At 47.3% G+C, this 18,889-nt stretch overlaps 1 protein-coding gene across 7 annotated transcripts in view; it reads left to right on the top strand.

Annotated features, from left to right (window-relative positions):
- Positions 1–18,306, top strand: part of Syt2 (synaptotagmin 2) — a 127,648-nt gene extending 109,342 nt beyond the window's left edge. For 6 of the 7 annotated variants that reach the window (XM_008830324.2, XM_017797456.1, XM_008830326.1 and 3 more), the window contains 8 exons: positions 7,926–8,120; positions 9,475–9,641; positions 10,864–10,983; positions 11,287–11,454; positions 11,773–11,940; positions 13,105–13,222; positions 14,083–14,216; positions 17,085–18,306. In XM_008830324.2, coding sequence (XP_008828546.1) covers positions 7,943–8,120; positions 9,475–9,641; positions 10,864–10,983; positions 11,287–11,454; positions 11,773–11,940; positions 13,105–13,222; positions 14,083–14,216; positions 17,085–17,291 — 1,260 coding nt within the window. In that variant the 5' untranslated portion in view covers positions 7,926–7,942 and the 3' untranslated portion in view covers positions 17,292–18,306. Of the gene's footprint in view, positions 1–1,409; positions 1,586–7,925; positions 8,121–9,474; positions 9,642–10,863; positions 10,984–11,286; positions 11,455–11,772; positions 11,941–13,104; positions 13,223–14,082; positions 14,217–17,084 lie in introns of those variants that run through there. The other variant, XM_008830327.2, reaches the window with a different exon arrangement.
- Positions 18,307–18,889: the final 583 nt, after the last annotated feature.

Raw genomic sequence — 18,889 nt, 5'->3', positions numbered from 1 at the left:
ATATAAAATTTGGGTTAGTAAGTTCTAGGAAGAATCTTTGGGCAGTGAAAAGAAAGCGGAGGAATAAGTCTGGCATGAGGAGAAAGTTTTATCCATTTGGGAAGGTACTAGGAAGGTAAGAGCCTGTTGTAACACAGGGGCAGAGAACTGGAGTATTTGGAAGTCCCTGTGAGGCCAGAGAAAATCCAGATCGGAGACAGGTTAGTAAGTTCTAGGAAGAATCTTTGGGCAGTGAAAAGAAAGCGGAGGAATAAGTCTGGCATGAGGAGAAAGTTTTATCCATTTGGGAAGGTACTAGGAAGGTAAGAGCCTGTTGTAACACAGGGGCAGAGAACTGGAGTATTTGGAAGTCCCTGTGAGGCCAGAGAAAATCCAGATAGGAGACAGACTTAGACATGGACAGTTAGTGTATGCTTTGGGGAATCCTCACAGAAGTGTCCTGATGTTTTCTCATATTGGTGACGATCCAGGACTGAAAAAAGAACCTGGACTCCAACTGTCCTCAAGTGTCCAGGCACTTCCCTAAGGGGGAGTGCTGTAAGCATAGGAGTGGATGGGTGACAGGAAGCTGCACTTGTGTGTCTCATAGGACTTAGTTCCCTCCTTTTTGATAACTTGGAGTAAATAAAAGAATATGGAGGTGGTATGGGATCTGCAGAGTGGGAGAAATGGCAGTCCCTGAGCCCTGTCACCCATTGTGGTCTGTTTGAAAGCTGATTTGGACATTAACAGGGATTATCTAGGATATCAGAGGTTTCCCTTATTGCTTTTTCTTTGCGTATTTCCTGTCTTGGTAGAGAGCCATGGAAGCCCTTCATAGAGCACCTCCCCTCATAGGGCACTTCCCACCATTTCTCTGCATCTCTACAAAATAAATCCAGTCTCGGGATGGTGCTGCATGCCTACAAAGTAGATCCAGCCACAGGATGGTGCTGCAGTTTCATTTTCTGTTTTTGGCTGAATTTTCCCATCACCCAGTGTATTAGTCACTTTTCTGTTGCTGTGATAGAAACACTGACCCAAGCAATTTATAGAAGGAAGAGTTTATTTGAGCTTACAGTTCCAGGGGAATTACAGTCCATCATGGCAGAGAGGCATGGTGGCTGGAGGTGCCTGGAGCAGGAGCAGAAGCAGCAGAAGTGAAGCTCTCACATCATCAGGCAGGTACAGGAAGCAAGAGAGTGACTGGAGATCTGTCAAGGCTTAAGAACTCTCTAAGACCACCCCCAGGATAGCCACACCTTCTAAAACCTCCCAAAATAGCACCATCATCTGGGGACAAAATGTCCAAATACTTGGAGCCTCTGGAGGACCTTTTCATTCAAACCACTACACCCAGGTTGTATTAAGGCCAAATGGGGTACAGTAAAATATTAATCTTTTCTTTTTTCTTTCTCCAATATTTCAGGATGAATCTTATTCTAATTCTTGAGGCTAGACCGTAGCATGGAGTCCAAGGGACAGTCCTAAGTGGAGAGACAAGTGTCAGGGCCTCTGGAATAGAGAAGTGCTCTCTCTGAGTCCTCGAAGCAATCTGATGAGTTAGAGCTCACTTTCCCATCATCTGTCACTTAGGCGTCCCTAGGTGAGTCTGAGCACAGCCACAGAAGAATCAGAAACATTGGTCTGAATCTCAGCTCTTCTGTACTTAGTCTTTGCTGGCCAGGGTTTGAATCTATCACTTGCATTTTCCTTCTTGGAACACAGTCCCTGTAATGACCATCTATGGGGTTATTTCTTTTATCTCAGTAGAATAGCTTGAGCTATTAGGCTGCTAGGTTCAGAGAAGAGACTTCTTGCATGAATGCCTTTGGCTTTTTTGTTTGTTTGTTTTAAGTCCCCATTCAAGTTAAAAGTACAAATGGGTTGGGTTTTTTTCCTTTGGACCTCATGTTCAGGAGAGTATCTTATTACCTGGGAAATTTTCTCCATATGCTCAGGGTTAGAACTGTCTGCAGTAAAGGAACACAGCACTGAGGGCAGTTGTAGGAAAGCAGGAGGCATAGTTAACTAGGAGTCTCCTGGCAGGTCAGCATATGAGGCAGACAGGCATTAGGACCCTGAGAGAGACAGAGTCAATGCAGGTCTCTGGGGAGTTATCTCTGCAGGAAGGGGGCTTGGGCAAGAACTGTTGTAGTCCCCTGTGCTGAACCCTGCCTGCCATTCTTGTCATCCTGGCAGGTGTCAGGGAAGGTGAAAGGAAGGAAGTCTAGGCTAGGCGGGTGATGTTGACAGCGCAGGAAAGTCAGAGGTGCAGGACTGGAGCAGACAGTGGATGTTACTGTCTTAGCACCAACATGGCCACTCCATACTTGATGACCTGTGTGGTCAGTGGTCAGGTCTGTGCATCTACCAGCCAATTTAAAGTGCTGACTGTACCAGGCAGTCAATGGCCAGTGTATGATTTATTATTTTTTTTTTTGCCCCAGCTTGTGTCTCAGTAGGGTAAAAAGGGGATTCACGTGCACCCTCGGTTGTAGGCCACATAAGCTGTGGAAAAGAAAGACAGGAAGGAGAGAGGTGCCCCCATGCTATCAGGTCCTGTGGGAGCTTGCCCAGGCAAAGTGAAAGCAGAATGCAAAGAAGGAAGGCAGAAGTAAGAGACAGCAGAGCTCGTACCTCCTGGCTGGCTCGCCACTGTTACAGGTGCAGAGCCGGGTCCAGTGCGCACCTGCTGAGCGTTCCAACAATAAATTGGACCAGGGACACATGGTTAGTAATAGAAATAGAGACAGTTTACTAAGAAAGGAAAAAGGCACTCTCAAGGATGGAGAATCCAGAACTAAAGCCATCTGATAAAGAGCCCATAGGTAACAGACTCAATGCAGAAAGTCTAAACTGTTTCCTCCTCTGATCAAGAACAAGACAAGAATTCACACTCTTGTCACTTCTATTGAACATGAGTTCTAGCCAGGACAGTTTAGAAGAAAAGTAAAAGGTATACAGAGTATATCAAAACACGTGAAACTGTCAGTTTGTATGATTCTGCAGATAGATACTCCTAAGGAACTCCTAGAACTAATACAGGAACTTAACAATGTGGCAGGACACAAGAGCAACAGACAAAACTCAATGAGCAATTTAGAAGTGAAATTAAGAAAGCAGTTCTGCAGTGTGGTGGTGCATGCCTGTAATCCCAGCACTCAGGAGGCAGGGGGCGAATATCAGGAGTTCAACATTATCCTCAATTACATAGTGAGTTCAAGGCCAGCCTAGGCTCCATTAAACTGTCTTCAAAAAAAAAAAAAAAAAAGAGGAGGAAGAGAAGGAGGAGGGGAGGAAAGGAGGAGAATCAGTTTCAGGCTTGGAATATGGCCTGGTGTTAGTGTTCGCCTGGCATATGTGAGGTCTTTGGTTCAAACCCTGACATGGCAAGGAAAAGAAAAATAAAATAATTCAATTTATAATAGCATCAAAAAGAATAAAATATTCACAAATGAGTGTAACAAATGATATGTAGGATTTGTATGTGGAGAACTACAAAACAAGTTGAAAGAAATCAAAGACCTAAACAAATGGAAAGACACTGTAAAACAGCACTGCTAAAATGGCAGCAAAATTGATCTATAGGTTCACCACAATCCTTATCAAATCCCAGCTGTTTTTTTAAATGTAAGTAAGCAAACTGTCCTAGTTTGTTTCTCCATTGCTGTGACAAAACACTCCGACCAATACCAACTTGGGGAGGAAAGGGTTTATTGGGCTTACATCTCCCGGGTCACAGTTCATCAGGGAGCCCAAGGTAGGAACTCAGGGCAGGAACCTGGAGGCCGGAGCTGGAATACAGGCCATGGAGGAACACTGCTTACTGGCTTGCTCCCCTGGCCCCTGCTCAGCCTGCTTTCTTATGCAACACAGGCCTACCTGCCCAGGGGTGGCACCACCCACAGTGGGCTGGGCCCTCTCACATTACTTAACAGTCAAGAAGATGCCCCATGGACATGGCCACAGGCCAGTCCAATCATGGCAATTCCCCAACTGAGGCTCCCTCAACCCAGGTGTGTCAAGTTGACACTAAAGCTGTCTAGCACACAAACTAATCCTAGAATTCCTATTGAGATGCAATGGGCTGGGGTAAGGCTCAGTGATAGAGCACTTGCCCAGCATATTGCAGGGGTGGGGGTGGGTGGAGTCTGGGTTCTGTCTGCAGCACCACAAAACATGAAAACCCTCACAAAAACCTCAAACCCTGACAGAACAAAAGAATTGTTCTAGAATAACCAACAGCATTTTTTTTTTTTTTTTTTTTTTGTTCTCCTGTGCTGTAGATAGAACCCAGGGTCTTTCTACCTCTGAGCTATACATACACAGCCCAACAGTCTCAACAAAAGAATGACATTGTCAGGTTTAGTAGTACACATTTTTAATCCCAGCACTCTGGAGGCAGAGGCAGGCAGATCTCTGTGAGATTAAGGACAGCTTGGTCTACATAGTGAGTTCTAGGTCAGCCAGGGTTACACAGTGAGACCCTGTCTCAAAAAAAAAAAAAAAAAAAGTTGAAAGACTTACACTACCTGATTTCAAAATTCACAAACTGACCATGGGCTGAGGAGATGGCTGACTGTTAAAGCACTTGCCATCCAATCAGCAAACATGAGTAAATGCCTGGTGGGTGGGCGGCCTGCCTGTAACTCCAGTGCTCTAAATGCAAAGACCCCTGGAGCAAGGTGGTTAACTAGAATAGCTATAGTTGTGAGCTCTGGGTTTAAGTGAGAGACTGCCTCTGTGAACATGGTGGAGAGCAATTGAAGAAGACTTCCCATGAGCCGCTACACACACCTTCATGTGTATATGCATACCTGCTTGTACACAACCAAGGGAACATTCATATGTACATGTCTGTATACTATACACAAATGTACACAAGAAAAAAGAGGCTGGCAGGGATCAAGCTGGTGTGGCTCTGGCATGGGGCCAGGTACACAGACCAGTGCAAGGGTTTAGCATCCAGAATGATGCTTGCTGCTGTGCCAAATGGACATGCACATAATGAGTTTGGACACCTTCCTTCCACATTACACAAAAATGTTGCCCAAGAGCTAAACCTTCTAATTGGACATCTATGGCAAATCTTGTTGACTTTGTGTGGTTGTTTCTTAGATACACCACCAAAAATATAAGAAACAACAACAACAAAACAGACTTTCCAAAATTGAAGACCTTTATGAAGCAAAGGACACAATACATAAAAAGGGAAAGACTAGAATTAAAGAACTTTCTTGAAGACCATGTATTAGATATGTTCCTTGTTCCCTGTAGGGTGAGGACTGGTTCCAGCAGTAGTGTGAGCAGTGGGAGGGATCACCTGTCAGACTACCACCTCCTTTCTCATCTGACAAGCAGCTGATACCCAGAATTTGTAAAGGACTCTTACCACTTAACAATGAAAACACAAGTTCTCAGTTTTTTAAAAATGGCAAAGGATCTGGTAAGATGTCTTAGCAGGTAAAGGCACTTGCTGCCAAGACTGAAAGCCCAAGTTCAATCCCCAGGACCTACATGGTGGAAAGAAATAATTGATTCCCACACATTGTCCTCTGATCTTCACACAAGCACTGTGGCATGCACACACCCACATAAAAAAAAAGTAATGATTTTTTTTTAATTGGCAAAGGATTTGAATAGGCATTTCTCCAAAGAAAACAATCAAATGGCTGATAAGTGTGTGGAAGGCGGCTCAGCATCTCCAATCATTAGGGAACCGCAAGTTAGAGCCACAGTGAGGTGCCACCTCAGCCCTCACCAAGAAGGCTGTAAACAAAACAACACAGTAACAAGGGAAAACTTGCAGCCCTCAGACACTGCTGGTGAGAGCATAAATTCATGCATCCACCCTGGAAGATAGTTTTGGCAATTCCTGAAAATGTCAAGCAATTCCCACGCAACCCAGTAATTTCACCCTTATGTGTGTGCCTAAGATAAACGATAATATATGTCCACATCAGGATGTTCACAGCAGTACTATTAATAATAATAGCCCCAAGTGGAAATAACCCAAATGTTTACTCATTGATGAGTAGATAAATAAAAAATGTGTTCTATTTATACAATGGAATATTATTTCTCAGTAAGACACAATGAAGAATTCAGGCATGGTTGCGCATGCCTGTAATCCCAGCACTTAGGAGGCAGAAGCAGGCAGATCTCTGTGAGTTCGAGGCCACCCTGGTCTACAAAGTGAGTTCCAGGCCAGCTGGGGCTACAGGGAGACCCTGTCTCAAGGAAAAAAAAAAGACACAATGAAGAACTGATAGATACAACATGGATGAACCTTAACATACTAAGTTAAAGAAGTCAGTCACAAGTGGGCATGCCAGCACCCAACCTACAATTCCAGGACTGGGGAGAATGAGGCAGGAGAATTATGAGTTTAAGGCCAGCCTAGGCTGCTTAGTGAGATCCTGTCTCAAAAACAAACAGAAAACCTCCAAACAAAAACTAAAACAAAAAACCAAAAATGAAACAAAAAAAGCAAACAAACTAGCCAGCTACCAAGAATGCGTATTTTAGAAACTCACTTATACGACAAGGAGGGGAGATAATGGTGGCACAGTGCCTGTCTTCCTGCTGCACAAGTTGAAAAGAGGCACACACCCATGTGAGATGCAGATACAGTCCAGAAGAGCACAAGATTATGTGGCAGGGCAGAGTTTGGAAGCTCATAAGATCATAATTTTAAACACTGAGCAGGCTGGTACACACCTTTAATCTTAGCACTTGGGAGGCAGAGGCAAGTGGATCTCTGTGAGTTCTAAGCCAACCTGGTCTATGTAATGAGTTCCAGGCCAGCCAGGGCTACATAATGAGACCTAGTCTCAAGAACAAGCAAGCAAGAAAACAAACAAACAACATAGCTTTAAAGAGAAGACCAAAGTTTCTGCTTGTTAGATATGCATATGGATACATACAGGTATAGTTCCATGTATATGTATATGTATTTTATATATAGTACATATCTGTGCATATCTAATTGTATATATCTATAGTTATTTATACATGGGGGGGCTGGAGACAGAATCTAGACAAACACTACCATTTAGCTGTACCCCCAACCACATAGTAGTGGAAACTGTATGTCTACAAAAGGAATAAAAATATGAAGATACTACCATGTAGGGAGATATTATTTAGTCATTTGGTAATAAAGGAAAAATGTACTGATAAAGGCAAAGATGAACAAGGCAGGGTTAGAACAGTCTGCTCATGTGAAACAGAAGGAACAAGCACACTTAGTTCTCCAGTTGATAGAATTGTGGGGTCTCCCTATGTCTCTCTGCCTCTATCTTTCTGCCCCTTCTCATGTTTCTGTATTGTCAGTGCATGTTTCCCTTTGCTCTAGGGCTGCTGGAGGAAGCAGGGCTGCAGAGGTGGCTTTGGAGAGGTGAAAACAGACCAGTGCAGAAAGAAAAGAGGCTGGGGGGTATCCTGGTGTCATGGAGACAAGCAGTCTGCAGGCTAAGTGACATCTATGGGGCTGAAGGGGCAGAGGCGAAGGAGACCTCAGCAAGAAAACCTTGTTCCTTCTGGAGCTGTAGGAGGTTAGATTTTTAAAGGCACAGGAAAGCAGTCTATAGATTTTGGAGTCTTGTAGACTCCTTCAAACCTGGTTCCCATTTACAGCTGAGCAGCCTTGGGAACTGTTTAGCACCTCTGAACCCTTCTCCAAACTTTCGTTTCTCCATCTTTTAGATGAGAACAATTCCAGAAACACTAGATTGGTGTTTGGACTCAGTGAGCTCATACATGGCAGGCATTCTTCACAGCCCTGGAACATGTGCATGCTAACTTGATGAGGGCTGTTGCTCCCTCATGTTGTTGACCATGCACAGCAAGCAGCTTTGCACTAAGGAGGGACAAGTATCCAGATCCTTTAGTTTGGAAGCAGGATCTCTGAGATGTTTATTCTGTGCTCTTCTCATCCCTAGCTGTCCCCTCTGCCACCATGAGGAACATCTTCAAAAGGAACCAGGAGCCCATCGTAGCTCCTGCCACCACCACTGCCACAATGCCAGTTGGACCTGCTGACAACTCTACAGAGAGTGGAGGTGCTGGGGAGAGCCAGGAGGACATGTTTGCCAAGCTGAAGGAGAAATTATTCAATGAGATCAACAAGATTCCCTGTGAGTGGCCTGATGGCCGAGAGGGTGGCAGGCTAGCATCTGGGAGGCCTGTGGGAGGACAGAACAGAGGAGTGGGAGCTACTAGGATGGCACTGCCTGGGCTCTTTTCTTGGGTCTCAGCCTGGATTCTTCAGCCCATTAGGCATGGGTTGGGAGTGTGGTCTGGAACTAATGAGGCCACTAAGGGTTTGTATTACATGCCATATACTACAGGGTGAAAGTTAAGTACAGCTTTAAAAACCTGCCAAAGGGGCTGGAGGCATGGCTCAGCAATTAAGAGTCATATTGCTCTTGTAAAGGATTGGAGTCTGGTTGCCAGCACCCACGTCGTGTGGCTTACAACAGCCTGTAATTCTTGCTCCAGGGGATCTGACGCCCTCTCTGGTCCCCACAAGCACCTGCGCTCACTCACACACACACACACACACACACACACACACACACACACACACACACACATGCTTATACATAATTAAAAATAAAACAAATCTTTAAGAAACTGCCAAAGATGAAAACAAAAGATGAAAAATTATGAAATATGGATCATTATCCAGGTTTTCAGTAACATTTTGAAATTGCTTTATTTTGGACTGTGGAAAATGAAAGCTTTTGGAATTTCTGGCAAAGGCTATCTGTGGGGAACACCAGGGGTCCTGTTTGCAGGAGTTACCGCAGCAGCAGGACCTGGTGCTTCAAGGACAACTGAGAGCAGCTGTGGGCCTATCCCTAGATCCTTGGGCTGTGCAAAGCCAGTCTTCTAGATGGATCAGAGCTCAGGGAGCCTTTCTGCCTCTGGGTTGAGGACTATACCTCAGGGTCGGGGGCCATAGGGCTCCTCCTCCCCTTGGGTGTGATGAAGATGAGCCAAAATAAGATCAAAATAACTGAAATTCTATATATAGATCCAAACTGCTCTTCCATATAAACTCCTGGTTATGATCCCAATAGGCTCTGTCCACAAGGGCAGTAGATAAGGAAAGAGTGAGGTATTAATATGCTTCATGGATATGTGGATTAAAATATGGGCGGGGGGTCTGGAGAGATGGCTCAGCAGGTAAGAGCACTGGCTTCTCTTGCAGAGGACCTGGGTTTGGTTCCCAGCACCCACATGGTGGCTAACAACTGTCTGTAACTCCATCTCAGGGGATCTGATGCCCTCTTCTGACCTCTGTGGGCATTGCATGCATGGGTGCACTTACATACATGCAGACAAAACACTCCAATACAAACATTTTTAAAAATACGGGCAGGGGCTTTTGCGGAGTCACGGTCCCAACCCATGTGTGCCCATGCTATCGGAACAGGGCCTATGAGGCCCAGTGTGCTGACGCTGGACTCTTCTTGGTGTGGGCAGTGCCACCCTGGGCTCTGATTGCCATCGCTGTGGTCGCTGGCCTCTTGCTGCTCACCTGCTGCTTCTGCATCTGCAAGAAGTGCTGCTGCAAGAAGAAGAAGAACAAGAAGGAGAAGGGCAAAGGCATGAAGAATGCCATGAACATGAAGGACATGAAGGGCGGTCAGGTAGGGCACTGGGGAGGGGCTGGAGGGGCCCTGCACAGCTTTCCTGATGCTGAAAGGTGAGGCAAAGGCTTCTGGGATTCCACAGCCAAATCACTCCCCTCTTCAACCAGCTGCTCCCTCTGTACTCTCTATGGGTCCCAATGGCTTCACCTCTGTATAAGGTCATCCATCCACCAGTTGGCGGGAAGGGGACTTACATGGCAGCATGAACTCATCCTTGAAAAGGCAAAAGAAGGGACCAATGTATGGAGGCCACTGAAACAAAAGTGCTGGAAAGAGAGACACCTCTGGGTAATACTGAGTTTTCCTGCCAGGAGCAGATGAATCTAGCTGAGGTGGGTTGGGGACTCAGATGAGGCAGGGGGAAGGTCCTAAGGCAGCAAGACTGGACCATATGGCATCCATCACTAATCAGATAATGATGTATTGACCTTTTGATATTGGCATTTCAACAGGCTCATTGGCATATCAATCTCTCCTCTGTGCTTCGCATTCCCCTGTTGTTTACATGGGGAGGGACTGGGAAAGATCTTTTTTCAAAGAATCATAATGAAGGATGGAAAGAGGGACTGGCCTCAGGAAGCAGCCAGGGGCCTGATGGCCTTTGAGTGCTCATGTGTCTGTGTGCTTTTGTGGGTTTCAAAGGAGCCTGCAGAGAGGTGTGTGTGTGCATATGCATGCATGGTGTGTGTGTGTGTGTGTGTGTGTGTGTGTGTGTTGTCCCTGTACTTGTGTGCTTGTATACATATGTGTGCACTTAGCACAGCCCAGCCTGGCTTCACCAGGTAGCCATGACTTCAGGACTAACTTGAGTGAAGGATTTCTTTCTTATATCACTTTCTTCTCTTTCTGCCTCTGTGGACTTGCCTTGCTCCTGGCTGGACTGCAATCCTGGTATGTCATCTAGGCTTGGTGAATCTGAACTGGGCAAAGGATTGAAAGGGTCTTACAAGAGAAGCGAGTCCCCTTACCTCAAGAAGCTGTAGCACCTGTCCCCCACAGGAAGAAGGAAGACTTTGCCTGAATCAGGGCTGTGTCTTTCAAATGTGGGGCTGGGTCTACTTGGGGGTCCTGATTGGCTGTGGGGGCAGAGACCCTGCATATGGCATATTCCCTTCACCTGGCTCCAAGTCAGGATCTGGGATGGCTTCTGTTGTTGCTATGTGGGGTTGCTGCTCTGCTCCCCACTTACAACTCATTCTTCCTACCCCCAGCTCCTCAGGATGACGATGATGCAGAGACAGGCCTGACTGAGGGAGAAGGAGAAGGGGAGGAGGAGAAAGAGCCAGAGAACCTGGGAAAACTGCAGTTTTCTCTGGACTATGATTTCCAGGCCAACCAGGTGTGTGCAGTTGGGGAACAGAGTGGGGATCAAAGTGGTTATCCTGGAGACATGTATGTCTTATACCTTTCCATGGAGTGGGACTGGTTAGAAGCCACAGGGCATATATCCCTGGAATTAGGAATTGGACCATTAGTCTGCTCTGGGGACAGTTTCATGTGAACCCTGCTATTAACTTGCTTGCTGAACCTGGCCCAGCCCTTCACCCCAGGCTTCCTCTCTGGGAGGGGTTGGCAGCCAGATCTTGGCCAGATCTGGTGCTAGAGCAGACTAGAGACTCAGGCTTCCTTCCCCTTTCCACAGCTCACCGTGGGTGTCCTACAGGCTGCTGAACTCCCTGCCCTAGACATGGGGGGCACTTCAGACCCTTATGTCAAAGTCTTCCTCCTCCCAGACAAGAAGAAGAAATATGAGACCAAGGTGCATCGGAAAACACTGAATCCTGCCTTCAATGAGACCTTCACTTTCAAGGTAATGCAGGCCTGAAGGAAGGCGCCAGCTCCCTCCCTGCCCCTGGCTCTGCATATCTTCCCCTGGTCAGCAGTGTCTGGGGCCCTAAGTCTGGCTTAGTCTGACACAATATCATCTTCTGTGGAGGATGGGGTCACAGCCATCTTCTGTGGAGGATGGGCCCCGTCCCATCTCATACTGGGTCTTTTCTTGGTCTCTACAGACTGCCTAGACACCCTGTGGGCAATACAGGACCAAACCCAGGGACCTGTCCACAACATCACCTGGAAGTAAATGCCCAAGCCGTTTGGCCCTTTTGACCCAACCTGTGCTCTACAGGTGCCCTACCAGGAGCTAGGAGGCAAGACCCTGGTGATGGCCATCTATGACTTTGACCGATTCTCCAAACATGACATCATTGGAGAGGTGAAGGTGCCCATGAACACTGTGGACCTCGGCCAGCCCATCGAGGAATGGAGGGACCTGCAAGGCGGGGAGAAGGAGGAGGTAAGAGCAGAGAGGTCTGGCTCAGCAGAAGGGCACATGCTACCATCTGCCGGGGCTTGCTTCTCCGCATTAAGGGAAGAGCATAGATTTGGAGTCAGGCCTGCTGGGTTAAGATCCCAGCTCTTTGCTGCCTAGCTGTTGACCCCCAGAAAGCTGCTTAAACTCTGGCCCTAGTGTCTTCCCTTAGACTGTTTTTCTAGATAAGAATTAACTGCCTACACAAAGTGCCTGGTGTAGTGTCTGCTATTTGGCAGGCACTCAATTAAATAAGGGCATCTTCATTATTGTTTCTTTTAATGTTCTGCTGTTTCCTAGACTCTGTACCTAGGTTTTCTCACCAGAAAAAAATAGTCCTAATTCCATAGAATTCTCAGCATGGGGGCTATCGCACTCATTCCTCATTCTCCCCATCACTCCCATCCCAGACACTTTGCTGGCATTGGTCATTTGTCTTAGCCAGGCCCCTGGAGTTTCCTGCATTGTATTCAGCGGAGATGCAGGGATAAGGAAGGCAGCGGGTCTCCTGTAACTGGGGCCTACCCTGTGTCAGGGAAGAAGGCCCACACACCTGAAGGAGGATGTGTGTGACTGGTTGTTCTGGCTCCAGTGGCCCCATTCCTGAGAAACTAGCAGCTAGCAGAGACCTTGTATCAGGAGCTCTGAGGCCTCATCCTGCCCAGTGGCACACTGCTGTTTGAATCCACCAGTCTCAGTTTCTTGTTGGTCACAAATAATTCTTACCTTGTCTTCATAAAGAGTTTCAGGGACAATAATAAAAGAAAAGGGAAGCAAAGTGCTTTGAAAACAAAGTACTGCACATCATTCTGCAAACCCAATGGCTGATGGGAAAGGGAAGAGGCTCTCAAGATGCTTGGTTTGCTCCTTGCGTCCCTCCTTGACTTGTTGGGGCCTGTTGGTCCATTAGATCCCCCTATTGTAGCCTGTTCTCTGCCCACTTGAATGTCAGCTTCCTCAGGCCATGGCTACACTGCAGCATAGGGTCTGGGACAGAGGCCTGACGGACCTTCTAAGGAATCACAGGTGCAGGGACTAGTGACTGAGAGGGGTGGCCTTGTCTTGTTAGTCCTGGCAAAATGGGGGCACCCACACCAGAGGCTACAGAATAGCTGAGGTGACCTGAGGTCTGCTTCTCTCCCTGGGTAGCCAGAGAAACTGGGTGACATCTGCACTTCCCTGCGCTACGTGCCCACTGCTGGGAAGCTCACCGTCTGTATTCTGGAAGCCAAGAACCTCAAGAAGATGGATGTGGGAGGCCTGTCAGGTAATGCAGAACCTCTGGACGCCAGTGGGTGGCACCAGCTAGCCAGTTACCACCCTGAGCTTCCAGAGCTGACATCCATCCAGAGGAAAACTTTCCTGCTTGTAGGGGAGCCCTGCCTTCCCAGCCCCACCTTTCACCAAGGCTCCCTGTCCCCTTCTGAGTCACCTTCCCACTGTCCATTACCATTACCTGTGGGCCATGGAGAAGAAGATCAGAGAAATTTCATCCTCCAAATGAGTTAATGATTCGACTTTACTTCTAGAATGGGGAATGCTTTTCCAGAAGAGGCTGTAGCCTCTGCCAGCTCTGTCCTGGAATGAGACACTGGGCGTTTCAGATTTACCTGACAGCACATAGGGCTGTTTGGAGTGCTGGTGGGTGAAGCCTACTACTTTTACAGAGCCTTCTCATACAGCCCTGTATTTAGGCTGTGGCTCTGTCATTGACCCAGGATGTGACCTTGAGCCAGTCATTTCCCTTCTGTATCCTCTGATTTTCATCTGCAAGTGTAAGAGGATTGGATGGAGCCAGGATCAGGACTCAGCAGAAATGTTCCTTCCCTTTAATGCTTTTCTGTGCACTCCCTAGCCTGACACTTTCTGACGAGGCCTTTCCTAGGCTCAGAAGTTTCCCTATCTCCATGCACTAGGAATCTACAAGCAGTCAGGGGTGGTCCTTAATACCTTTTCCCACCCTTGAACTAGATGACTCCTGCTTTTTAGACTTCCTGTCCTTGCCTGTAGGCTTTCTGAAGGTCTGATGCCAGCAGGGTGGAAACCTGTCCTATCCCACAGTTGCCTGGGTATACAGGGAGGGCAGTGAGGGCTGATAAGCCTTGTGGGTTGGGACTCTCCCTGCAGACCCCTACGTGAAGATCCACCTGATGCAGAATGGCAAGAGGCTCAAGAAGAAGAAGACAACGGTGAAGAAGAAGACACTGAACCCCTATTTCAATGAATCCTTCAGCTTTGAGATCCCCTTCGAACAGATTCAGGTGTGCAAGTTCTGCGGGCCTCAGGCTCTGAGCTCCTCAAACAAGCATAGGGAGGTAGAGGGCAGCCACAGGACAGGCACGCAGGTGGGAAGTCTCTGGTCTGGAGAGGCTGGGGTGGGGACTCCTTCTAGGGCATTCTGCTGAAGGGTCTCCATTATCTGAGGAGATGAACACGAACTAATTTTAAAAAACTTATTGTTCCTTAAGGTCTTTGAGGTGTGTGTGTGTGTGTGTGTGTGTGTGTGTGTGTGTGTGTGTATGTAACAGCAGTGAGGTTGGCAGTGACAGAGAAAGGCCTCTTGGGAGCTACTCCCCAGTGGCTACATCTTGCCTTGGCCACCCTGACTCCCACTATGCTACTCCCACATCAGCTCCCATCTGTGCCTCTGACCCCTTCCTCTCCTTGCCCCCCCAACCCCCAGCCTTCTTGGCTCTTCCTCCCCTTCTTTCCTTCCTTTCCTTCCTTCCCTCCCATAAAAAAAAAATTCTGTGAATGTTCAGGATAAGATTTGGTTTTCACCACTTCCAGGCAGGATTGAGATCTGCATTTGGTAGGACAAGAAAGTCACTTTTGTGGGCTGAAAATCAGGTGTAGCCAGGGGTGTGTTTTGGAGTCTTGATTCTTCCTTCTTTGTAGTGAACTACCCTTCCACATCTCTGACTCCAGGAGGGCTGATGGGCAAGAGAACCAAGTGGATTTGGGGGTTGGAGCTGTCAGGTATGGCGGTATCTTCGATGTCTCTTCACAGGAGCAGGGAGCTAATGATGTGAACCCAAGAAGAATCTCCACTGTGGAGAAATTAAACTAGATATTAAGTGAAGTATATTGATCAGTCCAGACACCTAAGATTCACAGGTCTAAAACCAATGTGATGATTTCCTCCTGCACCAGCTTACCTAATCTGAATCCCATTTATTTTGGATTGAACCCAGGGCTTCGTGCATGCTAGATAAGTGCTCTGCCACTGAGCTGTGTACTCCGCCCTGGACTCTGTTAATCAATGAATGGCTTACTCAGCTACTCAGTGGTCTAAGGCAGAAACCTGGGCAGCATCTTAGAGCTCAAACCTGGGGTTTCTCATTTGTCCAGTATTCGTTCCTGCACATTTCCTAAGTGCCAGGTACTTGCTAGGGGCTTGGGAAGTGAGTGTGTAGAGGACACAGCTGTGGTAGTGGGAAACGGCTGGCATACAGGTGTGATGATGGCTTTAATAAGCATGGGGCAGGGCACTAGGAACAATTCAGCCCTGAATTCCTAGAAAAAGCTTTGTCCTAAAGGTTGAGTCTGAGTTCCTTGTAGTCAGGGGAGAAAGGCAATGTCTTGTCACCTCGGCAAATCCAACTATGTTAGTTACTCCTGTGTTGTTGTGACCTGACATAAATAACTTAAAGGGAGGAATTATTTTGGCCTTGGTCAGTAGTCAGTTCTTTCCAGGTCAGCTCTGTGTTTCTGAGCCTGCTGGGAGGCAGAACATCACCACAATGGGAGATTGTAGAGAAGACTTTTCATCCCATGGTAGACAGGAGGCAGAAAGTAATGGAGAGGTCTGAGACAAGATAGAGCCCCAAAGATATGTCCACAATGGCCTACTTCCTTCAGCCAGGCCCTACCTAAAGTTTCCAAGCCCCCCCCCAATAGCACCACCAGCTGAGAACTGAGTTCTGAGCCTGTGTGTTGGCATTGCCTACTCAAATTATAACACCAACTTATCTTGATTCCATGCTCCAAATACTTCTCCAATCTGGCCCCAACCTCCTGTCTGAGTTCCTCAGTATATGCCGTCCCAGACCTCCAGCAATGGGTCTCTTCCTTGCTCTGAGTTCCATTCTTCCTCCAGTGAATCTTCTATCTCTAAAATACCCATGTCATGCCTCTCTTAAGTCTTCAGGAGGAGCTGGGGAGATGGATCAGTTAGTAAAGTGCTTGCCATACAAGCACGAGGACCTGGGTTTGAGCCTCAGCACCCACATAAAACAAAAGCCAGTGTAGCAGTGAGCACCTGTAATCCCAGACCTGGGGAAGCAGAGACAGGATGCTCACTGGCCAGCCAATCTAGCAGAATCGGTGAGCTCCAGGTTCAGTGAGAGACCCTGTCTCCAAAAATATGATGGAAAGTGATAGAGGTAGGCCTCTGTCCTCCATGCAAATGTGTACGTGCACACACACAATACACACACACACACACACACACACACGCACACACACGCACGCACGCACTCATGCACGCACACACGTTGCAAGCATGTCTTAAGGAGCTGCCTCCTGCTTGTCAGAGGCTAAAAGGTAAATTCCTTAGCCTGCTCTACCCTTCACTGACCTCACTGCTTCTTATGTTGCCTGGTCTCTAGATGCATTGTTGTCTCCGTGGCCCTACCCAGCCCTTTCTTGGAATCTCCTTCCCTTTTGTGTCCTCCAAGAGATGTCCACAGCCCTCACTTCCCAGTCCAGAGGTTACCTCCTCTGTGAAGCCTTTTTTTCAGACCCAGCAGAACTCTCCTTGAGTCTGTGTAGTACCTTGCACTTACCTGTGAAGTATAACCTTTATTATGGTGTGCTGCAAGGTTTTATGTGTCCACTGGCCTCATTAGAGGTAAAATATCTTTTCACTCCTCCTCAACAAGGTAGCACAGTGCCTACAGCGTCACACTTGCTTGATATATATGCCTGTTGGTAGAAATACAAGTTGCCTTAAAAAAAAAAAGTGATATCCACCTCCATGTAAATTCAGAACTAGTTGGATCCAGAGATGGAAGGAAGAAACCTGAGGCCTTTCCTGGCTAGCATTCGCAGGACTGACAGAGGTGTGCATTCTGTCGTGGATTCCCACTTCTCCTCCCAATTCCTTCCTTACTTTGTTTTCCTTGCAGAAAGTCCAGGTTGTGGTCACTGTGCTGGACTATGACAAACTGGGCAAGAATGAAGCCATTGGCAAGATCTTTGTGGGCAGCAACGCCACGGGCACAGAGCTTCGGCACTGGTCTGACATGCTGGCCAACCCTCGGAGGCCCATTGCCCAGTGGCACTCACTTAAGCCGGAGGAGGAAGTGGATGCACTTCTGGGCAAGAATAAGTAGACGGCAGCAACTGGGACCACAAGTCCTTCACAGACACTGACAAGATCCAGAGCTATCAATACCTCAGTTATGCAACCTTAGAGGTGTTTTTGTTTTGTTTCTTCATTTGTTTGTGGTGTGTCCTTGTTTTTCTTTCATTTTTCTCTTTTTAAAGGCCAACTTCCCTTTGATGGCTACATGAGGAGAGTCCCCTAAGAGGTGAAAGAGAAACCTGGCTCTGTTCATTGTCCCAGGAGCTATCCTTGCTGCATGCCCTATCACGTTTCTACTCACTCTCTCAAAGCTTCACACGAGCCTCACCCAGAGTAAGGCCCTCTCCTACCAGAAAGTTGAAGAAGTTCCTGGTTTTTGTGGGTTCTGGACCAACAAAATAGCAGCACATTCTGTTTCCTAATGAGAGAGAGAAAGACAGACAGAGAGAGAGAGAGAGAGAGAGAGAGAGAGAGCAAGAGAGAGAGAGAGAGAGAGAGCGAGTGCATTTGTGGCCTCCCCGTCTGTCTCTGAGTGCATTCCCAGAATGAGCTATGGACAGTGGGACAGTGAAGCTGTGTAAGAAGAGAAAGCTCGTGGACTCCAAGGTGAAGAAAGACGACTGCCTAAGTGGGAGGTCTGTCAGCTTGTGGAGAAGGCCCGAAACCCTGGTGAGATGCCAGACCTTCTCATATTCTTTGTGAGTGGCTCTCTGGGAGGCAGCAAGATGTGAATCCAAATCCAAAAACTAGGATCTAAATCCTTGATGTCATCAAGACTTCCTCTTGTCAGTTGGTTTCCTCAGAAGTGGGATTTGCGGGACATTTGTGGAAATAAACTATTCATTATATTGGTCAGCCATCAGGGACTGTCAGCCCTAGGATCTCACTTACTGACAGTGAATATCAAGATATGAAGAAACAGAAGTCCTGTTACTCAGAAAGCCTAAAATTAAACTCTTGGATCTTTGCCTTGTCCAGTGGGAACAGATGCTTTCTTCCTCTCCAGAACACAGACCACGCAATTCATTTGCATTTACTCACCATCCTGCTTTTGCTTCTGTTTCTCTTTTCATGCGAGTGGAAAAACACTGTTTAAAGACAGGTTATCTGTGCAGACCCAGAGAACTTTAAGAGGAAGGCTTAAATGTTTAGTTCCTTTGAGGTCTAGGTAAGAAGGAAGTGGTGAGAAGGGGAGGATGGATGAATGAGAGAGATGGGAGTTCTGTGTTCCTCCCAGCACTCCTTACTCCCTGGACCTTCTGTCCTCCATGCTGGAGGGCTTATTGATAGTTGGAGAGGCCCAGGGAGACCTGTGATGAGGCCCCAGCCTTCTATTCATTAGAGATACTTCTCTCTGAATGCCTGAAAATGGGTGGAAGGAGAGGCCTGTTTGGGTTCTACCCCATGTTCAGTCTGGGCCATTCTCTACTCACCATTTGTCCCCAGCATTGATAAAAAGCCATATATATGTTAGTCAAGTTGCACTGAGTACCCTTCCAAACCTTCAGCTTGGGCATGAAAGTTAGGCCCCATGTGGCCAGAGGCTACTCCTTCCTTGGCCTCTTCTCCTATCATTGAAACTCTCAGGCCCTGGCTATTTCCTTACCATAGAGAATTCATAGCCCG

Source organism: Nannospalax galili, unplaced genomic scaffold (genome assembly GCF_000622305.1).
Source record: "Nannospalax galili isolate Female #2095 unplaced genomic scaffold, S.galili_v1.0 scaffold113, whole genome shotgun sequence".
Classification (NCBI taxonomy): Eukaryota; Metazoa; Chordata; class Mammalia; order Rodentia; family Spalacidae; genus Nannospalax; species Nannospalax galili.
This window is presented reverse-complemented; position numbering and strand designations above follow the sequence as displayed.